This window comes from Papio anubis, chromosome 3 (genome assembly GCF_008728515.1).
Source record: "Papio anubis isolate 15944 chromosome 3, Panubis1.0, whole genome shotgun sequence".
In the NCBI taxonomy this organism is placed as follows: Eukaryota; Metazoa; Chordata; class Mammalia; order Primates; family Cercopithecidae; genus Papio; species Papio anubis.
The window spans coordinates 3,646,330-3,669,698 of record NC_044978.1 but is presented as its reverse complement, the minus strand read 5'-3'; the positions used below and the strand labels follow the sequence as shown (position 1 = coordinate 3,669,698).

The 23,369-nt window shown below is 44.6% G+C and overlaps 1 protein-coding gene across 7 annotated transcripts in view; it reads left to right on the top strand.

The window, feature by feature from the left end:
- The window catches only part of FAM149A (family with sequence similarity 149 member A), a 65,298-nt gene extending 48,886 nt beyond the window's left edge, over nt 1–16,412 (top strand). For 2 of the 7 annotated variants that reach the window (XM_031664118.1, XM_031664119.1), the window contains exons 9-14: nt 6,150–6,253; nt 6,732–6,941; nt 8,681–8,801; nt 10,310–10,438; nt 10,526–10,604; nt 15,659–16,412. In XM_031664118.1, the coding sequence (XP_031519978.1) occupies nt 6,150–6,253; nt 6,732–6,941; nt 8,681–8,801; nt 10,310–10,438; nt 10,526–10,604; nt 15,659–15,732 (717 nt within the window). In that variant the 3' untranslated portion in view covers nt 15,733–16,412. Of the gene's footprint in view, nt 1–6,149; nt 6,254–6,731; nt 6,942–8,680; nt 8,802–10,309; nt 10,439–10,522; nt 10,605–12,510; nt 12,701–13,141; nt 13,951–15,658 lie in introns of those variants that run through there. The other 5 variants (XM_031664114.1, XM_031664113.1, XM_031664116.1 and 2 more) reach the window with 5 other exon arrangements.
- Nucleotides 16,413–23,369: the final 6,957 nt, after the last annotated feature.

The following is a 23,369-nucleotide window of genomic DNA, read 5'->3' as shown; positions in this document are numbered from 1 at the left end:
GTATTCTTCTGGACGTGGTGTTTAACTTTTCTGAACTTTAGTGTCCTTGGCTTACAATGAGATGATTATCTTGTCCAAGGGATTATCACGAGGATAAAATCATAGAAATACCTGAGAGTTCATCCCACAGGGGCCAGCACATACTGAGCTCTTAATACATTTTTATTGAAGATATGATCGCAGGTGAGGTTGAGTATGACGCTTGTTCACGCGATAGCCCGTCGGTGCTAAGGAGGTTGTTTCATTGCCCGTCGGGGCAGGGAACACGGGTATGGCGGATCTGTCCCGGTTACAGAATCTGTGGTACAGCTGAGGAGTCCAGCCTGCTGCCAACACACACCAAGGCCACACACACCACACCACACACACACCACACACACTAGACACACCACACACACCACATACACACACCACACCACTCACACACACACACCACACACACACTAGACAACACCACACCACACACACACCACACCACCACACACACACCACACACACACTAATCAACTACATACACACCACAATAATAACACTAGACAACTTCACAATCACACAATAACTACCAACCACCACAATAATAACAATAACTAGACACAACTACACAACAACAATAACCAACCAATCTCACCATCAATAACCAATAACAACACCCTGTAATAATAACCAATAACCACACACACACCAACACCACACACACACTCTAGACACACCCACACCACACACACACTAGACACACCACATACACACACCACACACCACATACACACACCACCACACACACACTAGACACACCACACACACACCACACCACATACACACACCACACACCACATACACCACACACACACTACACACCACACACCACATACACACCACACCACTCACACACACACACACACTAGACACACCACACACCACATACACACACCACACCACCCACACACACACCCACACACACACACCTAGACACACCACACCACATTAACACACCACACACACACCACACCACCACCATCATCAATAATAACACACTAGACACACCACACACCACCATACACACACCCACCACTCACACTAGACACACCACACACCACATACACACACCACACACACACACACACTAGACACACCACACACCACATACACACACCACACCACTCACACACACACCACACACACACTAGACACACCACACACCACATACACACACCACACCACCACACACACACCACACACACACTAGACAACACCACACACCACATACACACACCACACCACCACACACACACCACACACACACTAGACACAACTTCACACACCACATGCTAATATCAATAATCACACAATAACACCAGACACACCACACACCACATACCACACCACTCACACACACACTAGACACACACCACACACACACACCACACCACTCACACACACACCACACTAACATCTAGATTAATAACTCACACACCATACAATAACACCACACACAATAATAATTAGACACACCACACCAACACACTAGACACACCATACAATCTACACACCACATACACACCACAATAATAATTCAGACACAATTCAATAATAATAACTACTAACCACATAATAACAACTAATAACCACATACACCAATAATAATTCAGACACCACACACCACATAACTACACACCAATTCACACACACACACTCCAGACACACCACACAATCACATACACACCACACCACCACACACACACACTAGACACACCACACCACACAAACACCAGACACACCACACCATCATCAACCACACCACCAATAACCAATAACAACAATACCAGACACACCACACACCACATACACACACCACACACACACACCACACCACCACACACACACACACTAGACACACCACACACACCACATATACACACACCACACCACTACACACACACTAGACACACCACACACCACATACACACACACACCACTCACACACACACACACACTAGACACACCACACACCACATATACACACACCACACCACTCACACACACACCACACACACACTAGACACACACCACACACACCACACATACACACACCACACCACCACACACACACACACACACTAGACACCACACACACCACATACACCACACCACTCCACACACACACTAGACACACCACACACCACATACACACACCACACCACTCTCACACATACACAATAGACACACCACACGCCACATACACACACTACACCACTCACACACACACTAGACAACACACACCACACCACTCACACACACACACACACACTAGACACACCACACACCACAGGCCACACACCACACCACTCACACACACACTAGACACGCCACACACCACACCAGTCACACACACCACACCCACACACGAGACACATCACACACCCACAGCATACCCACACACTAGGCACACCACACACCACACACACACCACACCACTCACACACACAGACACACCGCACACCACATACAATAATAACCAATAACTAATAATAATTCAGACACACCAATACACTAGACACCACTCAATAATACACTAGATAATAATCATACACAATAATAACTCCCACACACTAGACAATAATAACCCATACACACCCCATACACTCATAATATTAATTAGACACACCACACATTCAGACACACCACACAATCAATAATAACTAATAATAACTAATAGCACACACACACTCCATTAATAATAATAATAATTGACACACCACATACACCACTCAATAATAACCACACACCAGACAATAACTAACACCATGACAATAACCACACCAGTCACACACACTCAGACAATAACCACACACACACCACCACAATAATAATTCAGACACACCACTCACACACACCAATTACCACACCCAGACAATACCAATAACATTCACTCATACACACTGCATACATCCCACACACCCCACACAAACACACCACACACCGTACAGCACACACCAAACACATACCACATACACACCACACACACCACTCACATACACACACTAGACACACCACACACTGCACACATTCCCACACACACACACCACACCACACACACACTGGACACACCACATACACACCACTCACACACACCACACCACACACACACTAGACACACCACACACACCACACAGACACACCACACCAGTCACACACACACTAGACACACCACACACACACCACTCACACACACTAGACACACCACTCACACACACCACTCACACACACTAGACACACCACACACACCACTCATACACACTGCATACATCCGCCCCACACACCCCACACAAACACACCACACACCGTACAGCAATTCAATATCAATAATTCAATAATAGACACACTCACACTGTCACACATTACACTAGACACAATTCACACACACACCAATTACACACTAGATACACCACTAATAATAATACACCACTCAATAATATCAATAATAATTAATAATTTACTCATACACACTGTATACATCCACCAATAATAATTCCCCACACAAACACACCACACACCGTATACATTAATAATTCAAACACATAATACCATATACACACCATGTACACTCACATACACACACTGACACACCACACACTGCATGATTCACGCCATTCCCACACATACCACATACAGCCATGCACCACATTCCCCAAACATTCTACCAAATACACGCACACTGCTACCATGATACACACACTACACACATACACCACACACACCACTCACACACACTGCACACACACCCCCGCACACACCACACACCCCACACAAACACACCACACACCATACACCACACACACCACACATTATACAAACACATACCAAATACACACAGATACACACACCACACACACACACCATGCACACCCCATAGATGCACACATACCACATACACACCATACACACACCACACACATACACTACATGCATACACAACCCACAACACACCACACAACCCACAACCCCCTACACACACCACACACAACCCCTACACACACCCACACACCCCACACATACACACACACCTTCACACACAACACACACACTCCCACACACCACACACACACCACACACACACACACGCACACCTCCCCAATGACAGCAGAGTGAAGCTTGCATATATAGACTACTGGTTCTGAGCTTGACGTCTTTATTTAATACTCCATGATTTTAAATCAGTCCCTGTTTCTCAAAACCTCAGTTTCCTGATTTATGAGGTAGGAAGCTGTGAGAATTAAGGGAGAGAAAACATTTCGTCTAGTGTGTGGTGTAGAGTGGACGTTCAATAAGTGTTACCTTTTATTATAATCAGATGCTAATTATATATTGATAGTATATATAATCCTTCATAATTAGATGTTTGTGTAATTTTAAAATTAGATGTAATATTTTGTAATCAGATTCTATATATTTTATAATTAGATGTGTTTTGGATCCTAAGTGCTCTGGGGGTCAGAGGAAAAATATACTTTTCACAGAGTAGGGTAAAATATGAACCAAGCCCTAAATGATAGGTGTGATTTGTTAAAGTGGGAAAGGAAGGGAGGCTCTTCAAAGCAAAAGCAAAACTGTGCACCTGGCACAGGAGCACCTAAACCGTCGGTCTTTGTGAGACTGAAAGGACACAGGCCCGCTTCAGGGGGCAGTGGGGAGAACAGAGCGCCTCCGAGGTTTGTTTCACTCGCTCGTGTGAGGGCTTTACAAGAAGTCCTCTGTGCCTTTGCTGTTCTAGAGAAACTTGTGGAATTGCTACCTGCTTATTGTATTGTTTGGGTCTCTTTAAACGGCTCTGACAAGCTCAATACAGTATTTCCCACTTTTAAAAAAATAGGTAGCATGAATATCACAAAAAGAGCAGTGGATGAACCTTTTAATATTAGGCAAAATAAACAGACGTGGAAAATACGGAAATTCTAGAAGCTGAGGCATTTTTAAAATAGCTGTTTTGTGTTTATAATTACTCTGTTTGGATAAGTGTTAAAAAAATAAATGGACAGCAAAGTTAACAGAATAAAAATAGAGCCTGTTTTGAAATACTCAAGATGTTCTAGTGGTAATTATGAAAGCTCTTAAGTTATTCCTCTGCGTATGACTGTGGTGGCCACATCTGTTCATGAACTAGAACAGAATTCCAGTCCCAGAAATCCTGTTCTCCTGAATCTAAATATTATTTTTTTAAAAAATGTTTAATTTTACTTTAAGTTCTGGGATACATGTACAGAATGTGCAGGTTTGTTACACAGGTATACATGTGCCATGGTGGTTTGCTGCACCTGTCAAGCTGTCATCTAGGTAAATGATTTTAAATCCTAGTTGGTCATGTTGTGGGACTGAAGAGGGAGTTGAGAATTACTTAGCCCTTAGCTCACGCTTTCTGTCATCTCATTTAATTCTCACAATAGCTCTGTGAAGTACATATGATTTTTCCCCAATGTAAAGATGAGGCCATTAAAGCTCTAAGAACAAAGTAAGCTTTCGAGAATTACAAATCAGGAAGCAGTCAGAGCTGGGATTCAGACGGAAGCTTTCCAGGGCCCAGGCCATCTCACTGCTTCTGGGAAGAGAACCCAGGCAAGTATGGAGGGGAGGAGAGGAGAGGTCCAGGCAAGCAGGCTAGCCAGGAGCCGTGATGCCCGGCCTGTGCTGCTCCCAGTTCTCTCTCTGCCTTCCTCACCCTGGAGTTACCAGAGGCTGATACACGTTGACCACACCGGGGCTCCTTGCCCTCCAGCCTCTGGGATCTCAGAGCCTGGGGGGAGACTGAAGCACGGCTCTGCTTCCCTGCAGCCTCCCCGCTGCCTCCCTGCCAGGTCACCCTGGGCTGGTGGCGTTTCTACCCCGTGCAGCTACCCTCTCTGGGTGCAGGAACCTCTCCCTCACTTCTGGCCACTTTTGGCCAGGTGTGCTGAACGTCCCTACTGTCGGGGAATTAAGCAGTTCGTTGTTAAATGTCTCAGCCCACATCTTTATAAAATATCTCCACTTTATTAGTTTTTCCTCCAGTTAGCTGGTGAGCGTGCTGTGTGTTTCCTGCTGATTTCGGACAAGCGTCAGTCATTGGAACAGCACTGGGCATTTGTAATTTTTTTTTTTTTTTTTTTTACTGTTCTCAGATTCATCGCTTCTCCAACAGCTTTTATAGTGACATGAATGGCGTCATGACAATTCACGCAAAACCGCTTCAGCGGAGACCTACCTGTTTCGCCGACAGAACGCAGTACGTATCAGAATCAGTAGTGGTTACCCAGTCTCTTCCCTGGGCTGCAAACACGGGAGCACTGAAGATTGCAGTGGGCAGGAGATCACCGAGGTCCCACTGAATCCCAGGCTTCGGATGTGCCTGAGCACGTCTGGAAACGCAGAAACAGACCCTTCAGTACCAACCACACGACAGTTAGTATCGTGTATTTGGTTGGGAGAGATGGGGAAGGGGAATATAGTCCTGAAATTCTGAATCTTGTGGGCTTGGCTGTTTGATGACTAACAGTGAAAACCTTAGCTCTCTTCCTGTGGACGATTCTTCTTTGAAACAGAAATGGAAATGATGGGTCTTTTCATTCATTCAGCCAGTGCTTAGGAGTGTGTTCTAGGTGCCAGACTGTTCTAGACAGTCAGTGCTCAGCTGAGCACAGACAGGTGCGTTCCCTGTTATCCCAGCACTTGCAGCTGAGTAGCTCACAGGATTTCCTTCCCAGGAATGAGAAGGAGGACAAAGCCTCGGGTGGAGGGGCAGGTGCTCCCTCCTCCGCACGGCACAGACTGGGACGGGCCTCAGACACTCATGGATTACCACCTTCTGCAAAGCAGACACCCGTGCCCTGGAGGCTGCCTTCTCTTGCGTCAGATTCTCAGAGACTCAAAACCCCCAACATCTATAGTGACGAAGTTCTTCGGGGAACAAAACTGTGAGTCTCGTTTCTCTCGTAGTAAACTAAAGGTCATGCAGGACCTAGACGCTTGTCAGTTAGGGTTCATGGATCATCCCGGACAAATCATCCTCTATCCAGTTTTACATAGACGCTGTTCTAATGAGTTCATTGAGTATTTAACATTCTGCTTACTCCAGTGGTCTGCTTAGCTGTATACTAGGACACAAGGTCAGGACATCACACAGCTCATTTCGCCTGTGTGATGGTGGGGTGACCTTGGGTGGATTTCAGTGGACTCATCTGTGAAATGAATAATTAGCTAATGCCTTTCAATTACATAATTAATACTTTTTAAGGGGAGGTTTAAATAAAATAATGTATATAAAATACTATAAAAATAAAAGGACTGTGTCCCTATCGGAGTATCTTTAAGGATGCCTTTCTATGTGGGAGTTTCAGTAAAGCTTTCGATCTCAGGGATGCACATCCCGTCATGGCCTCATTAGAAAGGTGTTTGTCTCTTGCCCTCCAGCTAACTTACCAGTATCGGCCAGTACTTACATTGATAATAGCAGCTAACGTTTATTGATCGCTTTCTTTGTTATCAGCACCAGGTAAATGAATTACATTTATGATCTTATTTATTCCCCACCACAAACCTTTATATGGCTGGGACTCATACCATCCCGAATCTGAGACAGGAAACAGGCTAAGCCTGCCAGAGATCATCCCCGCCAGGAAGAGGCCCACCCGGACACACCCACAGTCTCTCAGGCTTTAGGGACCACCCACTGGACCCCCGGCCTGCAGGGGAGTGGTTATCGGGAGCTGGGCTCAGGAGTGGGCGGCTGCCAACACTTACCTGGCACCCGGACTTTTTCCAGATGCAGTCGTAAAGCCCTTTTCAGCTTTTTAATTGGTGACTGTGTCTTTCACAGTTTGGGACTGATGTTTCCAGCTGTGTTGCGTCTGCTGTGCTGATTCCTTCGAGATCCCTCTCCCTCCTCTGCCTCGCTTCCCCCCATGCCAGTCAGCAGCACCTGGTGCCAGTCAGCAGCAGACGGTGCCAGTCAGCAGCACCCGGTGCCAGTCAGCAGCACATGGCAGGCTTTCTCCTCCTGCCCCAGCCTACCTGGGCCCCCCCGTCACACCTTCATCAAATAGAAACCCTTTATGTTTCCTACTGAGATACATTCAGACGCCTCCGATTGTGCCAGTCCCTCTGTGTTCCGACCCTTCCCTCCCTGTGAGCTGGTGATTTTTCGGCTTTCTTTTTATTATTGCCACCCTGAGGAGCCCTTTTAGACCATTCTTCCCAATTGCTCTCCGTACACATGGAATTGTAGTCCCACAGACAGCCTGTTTTTCTGTGTGCGTAGCTGTGCTCTACACATACGAGGGAAGCCGTGGCTTCAGAGGGGCCAGTGCCCTCCCCCTTTGGTGATGCTGCCTCACCTGTGTCCCCCGGCTTCTCACCTGCCTGAATTCTCACCTACCAGCCTCACTTTCCCTCTGACCCCCACACACACCAGCTCTGCGTCTTCTCCCCTCCATCCTCTGTCTTCCACTTGTATCGAGATAACATTTTCCCCCAGTTATCAGAGTGCTATAAGTTCCCTGGGGAGCACCAGGGTAATACCACAAATACCAGAAATGAAAGACCTCTTGTGTGCCCATCGCACAGAAGCATCAACATCACAGCTGTTGGCAGATTTCCTGTCACTTGCCAGTTATCCATGTACCTGGGTGCTCAGTGACATGATGCTGTGTTGCAGGCCGACTGGCGTGGACCACATGGTTTCGCCGCTGGTTCAGACATCACGGAGCAGGTTCCCCCCGATAGGCGTGGAGACCAGGGAGCAGAATACGGCAGTTCCTGGATGCCGCCTTGTGTCTGTAAGACAGATTTCATTGTATTTCACCGGACCATTTAGGTTCTATATTGGAAAACAAACAAAAACAACCTTGGCACTTCCAAGTGAAACTAGTAACGTAAGATCTGAGTGGCTGTATTCAAATGGCATCATAATCTGTTTCCGGAAAGTAGATGAATGGCTTGTGAGAATGTACAGGGAGTGAGAGGCTTAATTCACCGTTTTGTGAAATAGAAGCATGTCTTGAACTAAATCGGAAATTCCAGGTGTCAAGGAAACCTCTGACAGGATGGTGGAGCGAAGGAGAGAGCGTGAGATTTGGTCGGGAGACAGGCAGGTCCGCGTGGATCCTGCCACAGAAACTCTCTTCTATGAGTTGGTACAAGTTACTTTAATCTCCCTGAGCCTTAGTGTTCTCTATAAAAGGGGATTAATGATTCTTACCTCTAAAGAATTGTTAGAAGCACCAAATGAACTCAGAGGTGTTAAATAATTCCTGATGTGAAATTATGAGCTCAGTCAGTGATGACCGTGGTATTTTTATCAGGTCTCATTTTTACAGCTAACCTCTGCCATGTCTGTTGCAGTGGAGGGTGATACCTTCTGCAGTGAAGCTCCCCTCAGCCAGGCAGTGGCACAGGCCTCGGGGAGTGTGCTGCCGTCCGTGTGCAGAGCCAGGCAGCCCCCAGGTTCACAGCCACCCCTCCCTCCACTCTCACACAAGTAACTTGTCTCTATTCATTTTATACAACACAGAAGGACCCCAGTTGTAGGAACATAAAGACATAGTGAGAGGAAAACCCTGCCTGGGGTGAGGTTTCCTCCTGTGTGCCCTGTGCCACCTTGAGCCCAGCACTGGAACCTACTCCCAGAAGGCAGGAGTTGCAAAGTGTTCGTGTTTAACCTTAGAATAACATAATTTTACAAAAGGTGGCTGGATGCAGTGGCTCACGCCTGTAATCCCAGCACTTTGGGAAGCCAAGGTGGGTGAATCACGAGGGCAAGAGTTCGAGACCAGCCTGGCCAACATAGTGAAACCTCATCTCTACTAAAAATACAAAAAAATTACCCAGACGTGGTGGCGCATGCCTGTAATCCCAGCTACTCAGGAGGCTGAGGTAGGAGGATCGCTTGAACCCGGGAAGCGGAGGTTATAGTGAGCCGAGATCACGCCATTGCACTCCAGCCTGGGTGACAGAGCGAGACTCCGTCTCAGGAAAAAAAAAAAAGGCAAACATCACATTAAAAAGCCTGCTACTTTACAAATGCAGAATTACATTTCTGCATTTGTAAAGTAGGTTTTGTATCTCTCTTTCCCTATTATGACACTATCATTTTATCAGGTTTAATAGTGGTTACATAATCAAAATATATTTCTTCAGGTATTTATCCTTAGGAGACCTGATCCTTAGTAATGTCTAACTAAAAGTTTCCAAATAAATGAGTGAGTGATTGAGCATGTAGAAATCTTCTTTTGTGTTTTTAAGGATCGCATTTATTTTAAACAAGAACATATTATCCTTCATTTAGTACAGAGGAAGGCATCTACAAAACCGTGTGTCGAGTGCCGTGCCTGACGGTATAGAACGATCACGTCTTCGAGAAAGAAGCGCTACCCTGGAACAGCTGTCAAGGCCCAGCACAACCCACACGTTCCGGGTGGGTTCTCTGTTTACTGTAACTTTAACTTTGAAAAACATTGGAAAAAAATGAAATTTGTCCCTGATTTTATTTTTCTTCCAGCAGTTGGATACGCCTCGAAAAAGTTCACTGACACAAATGGAATTTGCTGCTCACACATGGACAGGTCAAAGTATTTTGACAGGTCAGCTTTTCTCCATATGTAAATAAAGTGATGTAATATGTGAGATTTCAAGTTTCAGAAAGTGAAATGCAAGATTATCTACCTTGATAAGCCTATTCTGCTCATGTAGGAGGGAATAGCAAGTGTCTGTGGCCTGTGGCCTGACCTCAGAAACCTCGATCACAGAGCACACCTGCACAGACACGCACGCACTCACCTGCTGTCAGGTCAAGAAGGGGGAAATGTCCAAAAGCTCTCCATGAACTGGGGGCCTCACTCTAAAAAGAATGCTGTCTTGGGAGAAGTCAGTCCCTTGTTTGCTATAGAGTTTTCATGCTCTATTTCTAAGTGGAACTTTAATCTTAGATTCTCTTTGAAAATCTGATGATAAAAATGCCTGAGAAAATTAACACAGATTTGCTAATTACTTTATAACGTAAGGTTTTACAGAGAAATACATATTCTCAGCCTGGTGTGGTGTTCGCAGGATGTTCTAGTTTGAATATGGGCTGGTGATGTTTCCACTTCCAGAACAGTCACCAACGCTTTTTCAGGGCGGTAGTGTGGCCTCATCATGAGGTGTGCTGCTCTGGAGTCTGACGCTGGGTTTCCACCCTTGCTCTGCCACCAGCTGTGCAACCCTAGGAATGTCCCAACCCCTCTGGCCCTCAGCTTCCTCTTTTATAAGAAGCTGGGTAGATAAAATAATTATTGAAAATCTGTGAAAAGAACCTAGCTAGATACCAGGCATATATTGCTCAAAAATGATGAAGTATGAACCATTTGTATTATAAATGATCTGAAATTTCAGGGATAATTTATTGTTTTACAGAGAATTTTAAACATATAATCCTAAAAATAAATTTCGTACTTTGGGAGGCCGAGACGGGCAGATCACGAAGTCAGGAGATCGAGACCATCCCAGTGAACACAGTGAAACCCCGTCTCTACTAAAAAATACAAAAAACTAGCCGGGCGAGGTGGCGGCGCCTGTAGTCCCAGCTACTCGGGAGGCTGAGGCAGGAGAATGGCGGGAACCCGGGAGGCGGAGCTTGTAGTGAGCTGAGATCAGGCCACTGCACTCCAGCCTGGGCGACAGAGCAAGACTCCGTCTCAAATAATAATAATAATAATAAATAAAATAAATTTCGTAAAAAGTAAGCATTGTGTAACACAGATCTATCTGTTCTCAGCAGCGCTTCTGTCATCCTGTAGTACAGTGATGTCAGGGATTCTTCAGCTCTTTAAAATTTTGCTCCTGTGCTAATAGCTCTGGGCTGCTGTGCCTTTTTGTTGCTTTTCTGGACGTTGTATGTTCCTTAGCAGCATTAGCCGTCATTCTCATGGCAACAGCTTGTTCTCTAAAAAGCAGCCACGCTACATGGTTAGGTGTTGCTTTTTTTTTTTTTTGAAGACGAAGTCTCGCTGTGATGTCCAGGCTGGAGTGCAGTGGTGCAATCTCAGCTCACCGCAACCTCCACCTCCTGGGTTCAAGCGATTCTTCTGCCACAGCCCCCCACTGAGTAGCTGGGATTACAGGCATATGCCACGATGCCTGGCTAATTTTTGTATTTTTAGTAAAGATGAGGTTTCACCATATTGGCCAGGCTGGTCTCAAACTCCTGACGTCAGGTGATCCACCCATCTCAGCCTCCCAAAGTGCTGGGATTACAGGCATGAGCTACTGTGCCCGGCCCAGGTGTTGCTTTTAACACAATTGTAGATGCTTGGGGGGAAGTAGGTGCCCAAGTTAGCTTATCAATCATGGATGGGGTATCAAGCAGTCACCCTGTGCCAAGGTCTGTGCCGAAGGCTGGGATTCAAACAGCAGGGGTGTTTCTGTCTGTGCCTCAAGGAGCATTGAGCCTGGCAGGCAAGCTGGAAAAGGCTGTGAGGGGTGAGCAGGACCACTTGACTCCCCTGTCAGGTGGCTGGAGGGTGCCAAGGCTTCCTGGAGGAGATGACCATCACAAGGGATGTGAGAGAGAGGGAGTGAGGACTGACGGACGACTCTGTGGATGGCCAGCGGCGGGTGGTGCTGAGAGACGGAACTGGAGAGATTCTGACGAGTTCACTTTTGGGGATGCTGACTGTAGCACGCCAAGCGGAGACGTCCAGTAGGTAGTTTGGGCACACATAGTGGAGGTTTGGAGTGGGAATTGGGTTCTGAATTTGTTTTAAATCTTCACTATTAATCATTGACCAAATGCCAAGTCAGTGTATTCTCTTATCAGTAACTTTTTGCTTTGAAATACGCTATTCATTTCTTCTACAATTATAAAAATAATACATTATCAAAATAGACAACTTACAAAACACAAAAATCCACCGAGGAAAACACGGCCAATGCCCCTGATCTCACCACGTAGAGAGAACGCGGCTCAAAGGTGCGAGCTGTGATGACGGTATGATGAGGCGCGTGCCCCATGCAGATGTCCCCAGGCCCCAGGTGAGGCTGCAGGTGAGGCGCGCGCGGCCTCACACACAGATTAGAGATTGGGAGCAGAAGGCCTAAGTCTTGTCCCTCAAAAACGAAAAGCTGTTTCTGTCCTCCTAAGCACTCTGTCAACGTCAGCCCACCACGCTGCTCACACAGGGAGCCGCCTCTCTGGCCACCAGCTTAGGCAGCCCACCACGATCTGCTGGGACATTCGGGAATGAATTAAACACCAGAGTGGATTCATGTGGCACCTTTGGAATATCACTCACTGCCTTCTGGAAGAGGAGGTGGGTGTAGAGCCGGTGTGGGGGGACTGCAGTGACCCTGGGGGCGCCCACAGGAGGTACATTAACACATGCAGTCACATATGGCCGCTTAACTCATGCAGGACCCAGAGAACGGTCCACACCAGTCATCTGCGCCTCACTGCCTCTTAACTACTGACCCAAGACAAAAGAGCTGTTAGAAGGGAGAACACAGCCAACCAAATGCACAGCTCTAAGAGGTTCTGCATCTATAATGACAAGCTAACATTTAGTTCTTTGGTTCAAAATATTTCCCCTCCTTAACCATTTTTTAACACTGCAAAGCTCATCCCCATCTGGGGAGTGCTAAGGGTATGTCCAGGCACCCTCAGGATCGGGCTGGCTTTTCTTCCTTTCCACCAGGTGCACAGGCAAACTGGCCACAGGGGACTCCCGGGAGCTCCATGCGGCTCGGCACGGCCTGCGCGGCCCGGAAGGGAGGGCAGAGATGCCCAGGGCTGTGGGTGCCGGCCTGTGCATTCCGGAAGGGAGGGCAGAGATGCCCAGGGCTGTAGGCGCCAGCCCGTGCGGCCCGGAAGGGAGGGCAGAGATGCCCAGGGCTGTGGATGCCGGCCTGTGCATTCCGGAGGAGGCCGTGCCCGGTGGTGGTGAGAGACACAGGCCTTGGCACGCAAGTCCGAGCTCTGCTGCTGGGTGCTGTGGGACCAGGCATTCCCTGCGGGTCTCAGCTTCCGTATCTGTAAAGTGGGAGGAACACCTCACTCAAGGACTCCTGAAGGGATTAAATAAAACACGGAGCAAGTAACACGGTGCCTGGTGCGTAACAAGCCTCAACATATCCAAGGACTCATCCTGATCGCCCATGAGCCTATTGAAGGTCAACCCTGTCTCATTTAAAAAACAAGACTGTGCATCCAAGTCCGGGTAGGGTGACCCTGTCCAGGGCCAACCCCCACCTAGAACCAGCCAGGTTTGTGCTGCTGGAGAGAACTGGCCAAGCCAACGCACTCAGGACCAGCAGTGAGCAGCCTCTGAGCCCGCAGAACAGGCAGGGCCCCTGACAGGCAGGCTGTGTGCAGAGGTCCCTGGGGCACCGAGGGGCAGAAAACCTCCTGGGGAAAGAGGCCCTTTCACCCACCCAAGTGGAACCCTCCCCACTGAACACCGGATCTCCCAGCACTGCCTGGCCTTCAGTCACATTTTAAACACTGAACAGAGGGACAGAGGGACCTGTGTTCCTTGATGTTTCATCTTTGTTCATCCATCGGTCGTCCTCCAAATCAAAGTCCAGAAGCTTCTGCACTAATTTCGAGGTCAGGCTGAATCTTGAGTCATGAACAAAACTGTTTCAATTTTCCTCTAACTCTGTGTAAGTCTTCGTGGAGCTTATCATAAGCAGGATCCTCATAAGGGAATTTCTGAATCATTTCGATCAGTGGTTCTAAGAACCACATCTTTCTGTGGTCCTTCTCAGTGGCACAGCTCTGCGGGAGACATTCCCACGCAAAAGCCAGGCCTCGGTAGCACCTGATCTCAGGCCGGATGTTGGTTCCATGCAGTGTGCGGTGCTGCCTTCCTTCAATCACGCCCACGCTCCTGTCTTCCTTCTCCTTCAGTCACACCCACACTCCTGCCTTCCTCCCAGCCTTCCTGACACCCTTCCCCGTGTAACCCACATCCGCCTTCATGATGGCATCCAACACGGCCTGGCTCTCAGGGTCAGGCCCAGATGCACTGCTTCAGAGGAGGCACTCTTATCAGTAACTCTGAGACAGCTATTACTGATGATCAAAGGTCATTTCTATATCTGCAAAAGTGATCGAGGGTCCATAAGAGGGATCTTCCTGTCTTTCTGGGGGTTTATTTTCTTTTTCTCTGACAAGCAGGCCACATAACCTCCTTGCTAGCTTTGCATCCGGGTCAAAAAGCACTGGGAACTATTAACTTACCAACTTTTATTATTTCTGTGATAGAAAAAAAAAAAAAGGAGCCAAAGGGGTATCCCAGGTAGTGGGAAGGATCCCTTAAAGTACCTGGCGTTGCACGTGCCCCTGGGAAGCAGTAGAACTGCCAGGAAGTAGAGCTCCCTCAGCCTCCTGGGCCAGGACTCGCCTCTGCATAGAAGCTTCTCGCAAATCCACCAGCTCGGGAGGACGCACGGCCTGCATCTCGACTTGGTTTTGGGGGAGCGCCCTTCCTTTTTCTCAGGACCCTAATTGGGAGTTTTTGCATATGACTATTTCCTAATTTATACAAAAGTGTATTAATAAAGTATTTTTAAGTATTTGCATGGAATGTACAAAACAGCCGTTCTGAGTACTTGCCTTTGTAACATTTAATGAGAATTACCTCTTGCTTGCTGTTTCCAGGTTCACAATATGTGCCTAAATCTTTTCAGAGGACAACCTTGACTTTAAAGAAGAGATTCCAAGTGACATCTTGAAACCACCTCACCAGAACCATTGGCGCACTCATGGTCTCAGCACACCACTTATCGCTTGAAAACTGGAGGAACAAGTATTCTATTTATCTGTGTGTCTGACAGTGTGAGATGCTAGACTGAGAAAAATGCAAACAAATAAATCACTTAATTTTGAACACTTTGCATTTTAAAGAGAGTAAAAGTCAGATCCACCAAGCTGCCTTGCTGAAAGCATCTCCAAGTTTCTGTAGGCTTTGCTCAGAAGACCCTGATGTGTGTTTACAATCCATCATTTTATCAATGATACACAAACATAATTAGCATGTGTTTGTACTCACACACTAATTACATATAAGAATATATTATCTAGGGACATGCCATTTATAACTTTGTACTCTGATGTATTTTCTAGTCTCATTCTGTTAGTAATTCCGTCAAAATCGTAGACACTAGTAGATATTAGGATTTGAGACAATATGTCAGTCTGAATAAGACTCAGATTGTTCTAGTCATGCTGACTTTCTCATACATTTTTAAAAAGTGCTTCAGCCATGAACCTTTTTGAGAAATGTCAGTGGTGAAATCTCCCAAGCTAATTTTCTTTTTCTAGTTTCCATCTTCAAATTCAGACAGTTCACGTGAAGTACCCCACATTTATTGATCTTAGGGTTGAATGTAAATATAAACGTAATTAAAAGCTATGGCAGATGATGTCATCTTTATTGTTTACAGTCGAAGCTCCTCCGTGGGAGGGGAGCCTCGCACCCTCCACGTGCCATCGGGAGCTGGCCTTTGCTCAGACGCCCCCTCTGCAGTGACGCCTTCCCAGAGCCCTCGTCTCTTCTTGCTCTGTCCTTCTGCTCTGTTGGCTTTTCTTCAGAGCATGTATCCCCATCTAACATTACTGTAGAAAATGGAGCAGAGAATGGGAAGAGGAATTAGCAGAGCTGAGGCTCCAGGCATGTCTTTCTCTTGTCCCTCTCCCCACTGTTTCTCTTGATCGTGATTCAGGTCCTTACACTCATTTTTATATTCTCAGATCTCAACTCAGCTAATTTCTTCTTTTCTGTCAGATAATTGCATTTTGTCAGTCTAATTCTTACTAATCCAAACTGTAACTTTATAAGGTTATATATAAAAATGAGCATATTTATAAACTTAGATTTATAAACTATATATACACATACTTATATGTATCATATAAATACATAATAAATTATTTTCAGACGATTTCTGGCTGTCAGGTGAAGGGATCATTGCCTACTTGTAGATGTCTGGAATTTTAAAAGATGTGTTCAGACTAACGCTAATGTTGTCCTTTATCACAGAGTGACAAAAGAAAAATGACCCCAGAGCCCTGCCTCTGTTTGAATATTTCTCCTTGACCTTGCTGACTCCATTTCTGTTTTGCTTTCTTTTTTTCGAAACGGAGTCTCGTTCTGTCACCCAGGCTGGAGTGCAGTGGTACGATCTCAGCTCACTACAACCTCCGCCTCCTGGGCTCAAGCGATTCTCCTGCCTCAGCCTCCTGGGTAGCTAGGATTACAGGTGCATGCCATCACACCCAGCTAATTTTTTTGTATTTTTGGTAGAGATGGGGTTTCACCATGTTAGCCAGGCTGGTGTCGAACTCCTCAGATGACCTCAGGTCATCTGCCTGCCTCAGCCTCCCAAAGTGCTAGGATTACAGGCGTGAGCCACTGCGCCTGGCCAGCTGACTCCATTTCTATAGCAATGAGACACATGAGGCAGCAGCAGCAACAGTGACCACCGGGTCCAGGCCTCTTTTCCATGGTCGCAGCTCCGTGCATCTGGGGAAGATTGCTAATGCTTAGTTTTCTGCACAAAGCAAACCAAAGCATTTTTGAGAATTTTCTACATTATTCCTAAACATTAGCAATAGAAACTTTTAAGAGCAAATGCCAGTCCTAATTTAGCAGCTCTCACACTTGAGGAATAGTTAGATATGTGAGTAGCCTGGAGCCCATGTTATAGGGCTGCTGGTTAGGTGCACTCTGGTGCGTCACTACTGCTCAAAGCGTGACCCACTTGTTCTTTCAGAACCACTCAGGGTATTTTATGTCCATTTCCAGGAGCCATCCAACTCCTTCCCCACTCAGTCCAAACTTCCTTTTTTTTTTTTTTTTTTTTTTAAACTTTAAGTCCAGGGGAACATGTGCAGGTTGTTACACAGGCAAACTTGTGTCATGGGAGTTAGTCGTACAGATTACTTTATCACCCAGGTATTAAGCCTAGTGTCCATTAGTTACTTTTCCTGATTCTCTCCCTCCTTTCACCCTCTACCCTTTGATAGAACAGTGTATGCTGTTCCTTCTGTATCCATGTGTTCTCATCATTTAGCTCCCACTTAGAAGTGAGAACGGATGGCATTTATTTTTCTGTTTCTGCATTAGTTTGCTAAGGATGATGACTTCCAGCTCCAGCCATGCCTCTGCAAAGGACATAATCTCATTCTTTTCTATGAGCTCAAGCTTTGTAATAGGGAAAACAGTGGATATTCAGTCTAAACTAACATTAAGGTAGGGTATCCAGGATAAAATGTTTTTTCTTTGAAAACCACTGAATATACTTTATGGTAACTTTATCTTGTTTGGCTTCAGAGGTTTGCAAATAAGAATCTATTATTTATATATAGGTAAAAAACAAAATATTTTAAAAAATAGAACCAGTTCCAGTGACCTTGAGTCTTCTAAACATTTAAATTGGAAGATAAAGTACCATTTTAGAGATTACATAGATACTCGGCCCTGTCATTGATTTTAAAAATGACCTTCTCATTGCACTGATTTTTACCCCTATGTTAAAGTTAGTATTTTATTTATACATTACATTAGATTTAGAGATTAGTAAATAATGCTTATACCAAGGATGGTGCTTTTTAAGCTAATTAGGTAAAAATTAGAGCAGTGTTTTTATAATCTAATAAATGAGTCTTAGAATTAATCTGTTAAAAATTAGAAAAATTGAACTACATCTGAGATAGATTTTTAAATTCAGATTAGTGACTACATTAATTAAAATGTCTGTTTATCCAAAACCAAAGGAAGAATGAAGAAATTTTAATCTAAGAAAATGTAAAATACCGTAGAAAACTGCCAGATTTTCTGAATTTAATATGAAAGGAAGTATCCATATTGATATTATTCTGAACTAGATGAAATTTCTACACCAATTCAGAAGTACATTTTTATATATCATTTGGGTATTATATTTTTATTGTTTTCTTATAACTACAGATCATTGTGTAGGATTTTTGATTCCTTAATTTCTAATAAAATATAAAAATGTCAAAAGAGTTTTCAAAAATGTGTTACATTTATAAAAGTATGTTTAGATTCCCAATTGTTGTATCATTTGGCAAATACCTCTCTGTTCTACATTTTCTAATACAGAGGTATTTATTATTTCTACCTACGTAGCAAACTTTCCCCAGTAAATTCAAAGTATATGTCCATATGTATTTGCAAAGGCTTTTCATAATTTATGAATACTCCATTGTAATGTTTGTTTCAGAAGATTATGCTCCTGTGTGGTAATCATCATGGATTTGATTTCATCAGACGTTTATTAAGCACTTTCTTGGTGTAAGATTTTGTTCTAAGCATTATGTTGAACAAGACAGTCTTTGGCCTAAAAGTACTTAGATTCTAGTGGAGGAGACAGACTATAAACAATTAAATAAAAACACAATACAGGTCAGGTAGCAATAAGTGCTATGAAGAAACAAAGCGAGGCAAGGTGACGGAGTGAAAGGAGCTGAACTTTCCATCGAGCGGTTGGGGATGGCTCTGTTGCAGAGGTGATATTTGAGCAAACCCCAAAGAAGATGAGAAAAGAAGCCTTGGAGATATCTGGGGAGAAAGAATTGTAGACAGAGCAAAAGACATGTGCCTAAACCAAGAGTCCACCTGGAATGTTTGAAGAACAGCAGAGAGGCCAGTGCCTGGGATGCAGTTGGCAAGGGAGTGAATAATAGGAGCTCAGTGAGGTAACAGGAGCTGAGGGACTGAGGCCCCTTTTGGACTATGGGAAATCTTAAGTAGTCTGAAGTAAGAAGCCACTGGAACAGTTGAGTTTTGAGGATAGAATGATATAATCGACAAGAGATGATCATGTTTCAGTCAAATGATAGTGGTGAGAATCCCAGGACTGGGGATGTGTTTTGAAATTTGAGCCAAAAGATTTGCAATTGGATGAGAGTTGGAGTGTGTCTACAAAAAGATCAAGAATGCCTCCAAGGCTTTTGGCTTCACGCTTGGAAGGATGGTGTTGGCATTCACTGAAATTGGAAAGACTGCAAGGGGAACACGTTTGGCAGCATGAGGGACATGTTATGTGTGAGGTGCCAATGAGATGCCTAAGTGGAGATATTGAGATATTTGGATATCCACACTTGGGTGTGGAGGTGAGGTATAGACTGGAGGTATAAATTTGGGGATTGTCAGCATGTAGATGGTATTTAAGAACTGAAACGGATGAAGTAACCAAGAAAATGAGTGTAGAGAAATGGAGGAAAAAGGAGTTCTGAGCCTTGTGCTTTCTAACATATAAAGGCCTGGGATGTGAAGGAAAACCAGCAAAGCAGACTGAGAAAGAATGACTGGTGAAGGGAAATAGGAGAATATGGTATCCACAAAGTGTGTGTGTGTGTGTGTGTGTGTGTACGGGAAGTGTTTCAAGGAAGCCATAGGGACTTAAGTATGTTGAATGCTGTTGATGAGTCAATTAAGGTCTGAGAATCAGACTAAAGGTTTAGCCACATGGAAGTTACCGGTGGCCTTGACAAGATCTGCTATGTGAATGGACAAGGCGAAAGTCTGCTTGCAGTGGGTTTGGGAGAAAAGGAGAGAAATTGAAGACAGTAGTCATGGGCAAGTCTTGTAGGGAATTTTTCTGTACAGAGGGGTAGAGTAATTTGTGTGTGTGTGTGTATGTGTGTGCATGCACATGATGAACCTAGTAAGGTTCATCTTGATGAATGTCTTCATTATTCAGTATCAAAATGTTGATCCAAAAAGAAAGATAGCTGTAGTGTTCTCTGGAGGACGTGTGGGGTGTATTCCCACTGGAAAATTAAAGAAAAAGCTGACAGAGCTGAGTGAATAGTAAGTTATAATTCAGAAGCAACATTCAGAGAAGGATACACCTTGTGAAGTATGTCTTCAGAGTTCACAAAAAGAACACTGTGGGGGTGAAAGTTTTAGCTTAGAGGGCAAAATATTTCAAAAATACACAGAATCAAAATGATGTTAAAAATAAACGAGGCATTCCACTACTGTTTATTGAAGAATAGTTCATGTGAAACTGACCTACTGAGAACAACTATAAAAGCTGTAAATGGACAAGAAACAGCTCTTTGGAGGTACACGTGGACACCCACATCCACACCCACCCAACCCCCCAGCACAAAGCAGCATAACTTCAGGAAGCAAACTGGGAGACAACAGGAATAATACATTGAGGTGAACCCCATATTTGCTACTGTTTTCTTTCCCTGTATCAATATATTTTAGACTAATAATGGGGCATAGAGACCAAGAAAAAGGGATACCCTCAAAATTTGTGACAAGCTCACTAGACTGCCAAAAGGAATGATGTTGGGAAATGTCTCAGACTTTGAATTGACAACCTTGAAGGACTAGACTCTAGGAGTCAGGGCAAACTCAGTACAGACAAGTGCTTAAAACACTGGAAGCAGAACCTAGAATCAATGAAACCTCTGTTTACATCCAGGTTATATGCCTGTACTTTATATGACCGTACTTTATACTTTATACTTTGTTTGCCTGGGTATCACCAGTGGAGCCTGCAAAACCACAAATATTGCAGAATGGCAAATGTTGCTGCCTGAACATTCCTCTGGAAGCTTTGTCTCAGAGGGGCACCCGGCTGTATGAGGTGTCAGTTGGCCCCTACTGGGAGGTGCCTCCCAGTTAGGCTACTCGGGGGTCAGGGACCCACTTGAGGAGGCAGTCTGTCCGTTCTCAGATCTCAAACTCCATGCTGGGAGAAGCACTACTCTCTTCAAAGCTCAGTTGGAAATGCAGAAATCACCCGTCTTCTGCGTCACTCATGCTGGGAGCTGTAGACTGGAGCTGTTCCTGTTCAGCCATCTTGGAACTTCTATTTTCGAGAGTTATTTCTTTCAAGAAAAAAGGGAGCTGGCAAAGCTGAAATCTGTAAAGCAAGCTGGAAGGCTGGAAATTCAGGTAAGAGTTCAGTATTGAGTCTGAAATCCACAGGACAAGGCAAGTAGCCTGGAAATTGTGGCAGGGTCTCTGTGTTGCCATCTTGAGGCCAGATTCTTTCTTCTTCAAAAAACCTCAGTCTTTTTTTTTTTTTTTTCTTTTTTGAGACAGAGTTTTGCTCTTGTCACCCAGACTGGAGTACAATGGCGCAATCTCGGCTCACTGCAACCTCCACCTCCTGGTTTCAAACGATTCTCCTGCTTCAGCCTCTCAAGTAGCTGGGATTACAGGCATGTGCCACCACACTCAGCTAATTTTGTATTTTTAGTAGAGACGGAGTTTCACCATGTTGGTCAGGCTAGTCTCGAACTCCTGACCTCAACTGATCCACCTGCCTTGGCCTCCCAAAGTGCTGGAATTACAGGCGTGAGCCACTGAGCCTGGCCAAAACCTCAGTCTTTATTCTTGAGGCCTTCACTGGTTAGATGTGGCCCACTCACATTCTGGAGGGCAATCTGCTTTACCCTAAGTCTACTGATTTAAATGTTAACCACATCTTAAAAATACCTTGACAGCAACATCCAGATTGGTGTTTGACCATACAACCTGGCCCCATAACCAAATTGGCACATAAAATTATCCATTGTAATAGGTAAGACTTCCTCAAAGAGATCTAGAAAACATTTCCGGGAGAAATTAACCAAGACCCAAATAAATGAAGCGATATATCATGTTTGTGGATTGGAAGACTCAGTGCAGGTATTATAAAGATGTCAGTTATCTTCAAATTGATTTTTGTATTTAATTCAATCACAATTAAAATACCATCAGGGAGTGTGTATGTGTGTGTGTGTGTTATTATTCTAAAATTTACAGGGAAATAAAAAGCACCCACCCAAAATAGCAAGATAGTCTTGATGAATTTGAAAAACAAGTTAAATAACTTATACCAAAAAATAACAAGACTTATAAAATTTTTGATTGAAATTACCTGTTATTGGCACACAAATGGACAAATAATAGAGCAGAACAGATCATATACATGTGTACAATCCCCTGATTTATAACAAGGTGACATTCTGTGCATTGATTAAAAGACAGTCTTTTCATTAAATTGTATTGAATCCATTTGATATTCATATTTTTATTTAGAACGGTGTTGAACTCTACTATCACATACATACACAAATACATTACAGATGCAAGTTCTTGGATCTAAATTAGAAAGGGAAGATTATGAAGCTTTTAGAAGTTAATATAAGAGAGAATATCTGTTTTAGCTTGTGGTAGGCAAAGATTTTCTAAGATGCATAAAACATTAATGAAAAAGATAGATAAATTGGACTTCATTAAACTTTAAAACATTCTTATTCATTCAAGTACATCAGCGATGGTTTGACTGTTCCCCAAAGTTCAGGTGTTGGAAACTAATCCCTAATGCAACAGTGG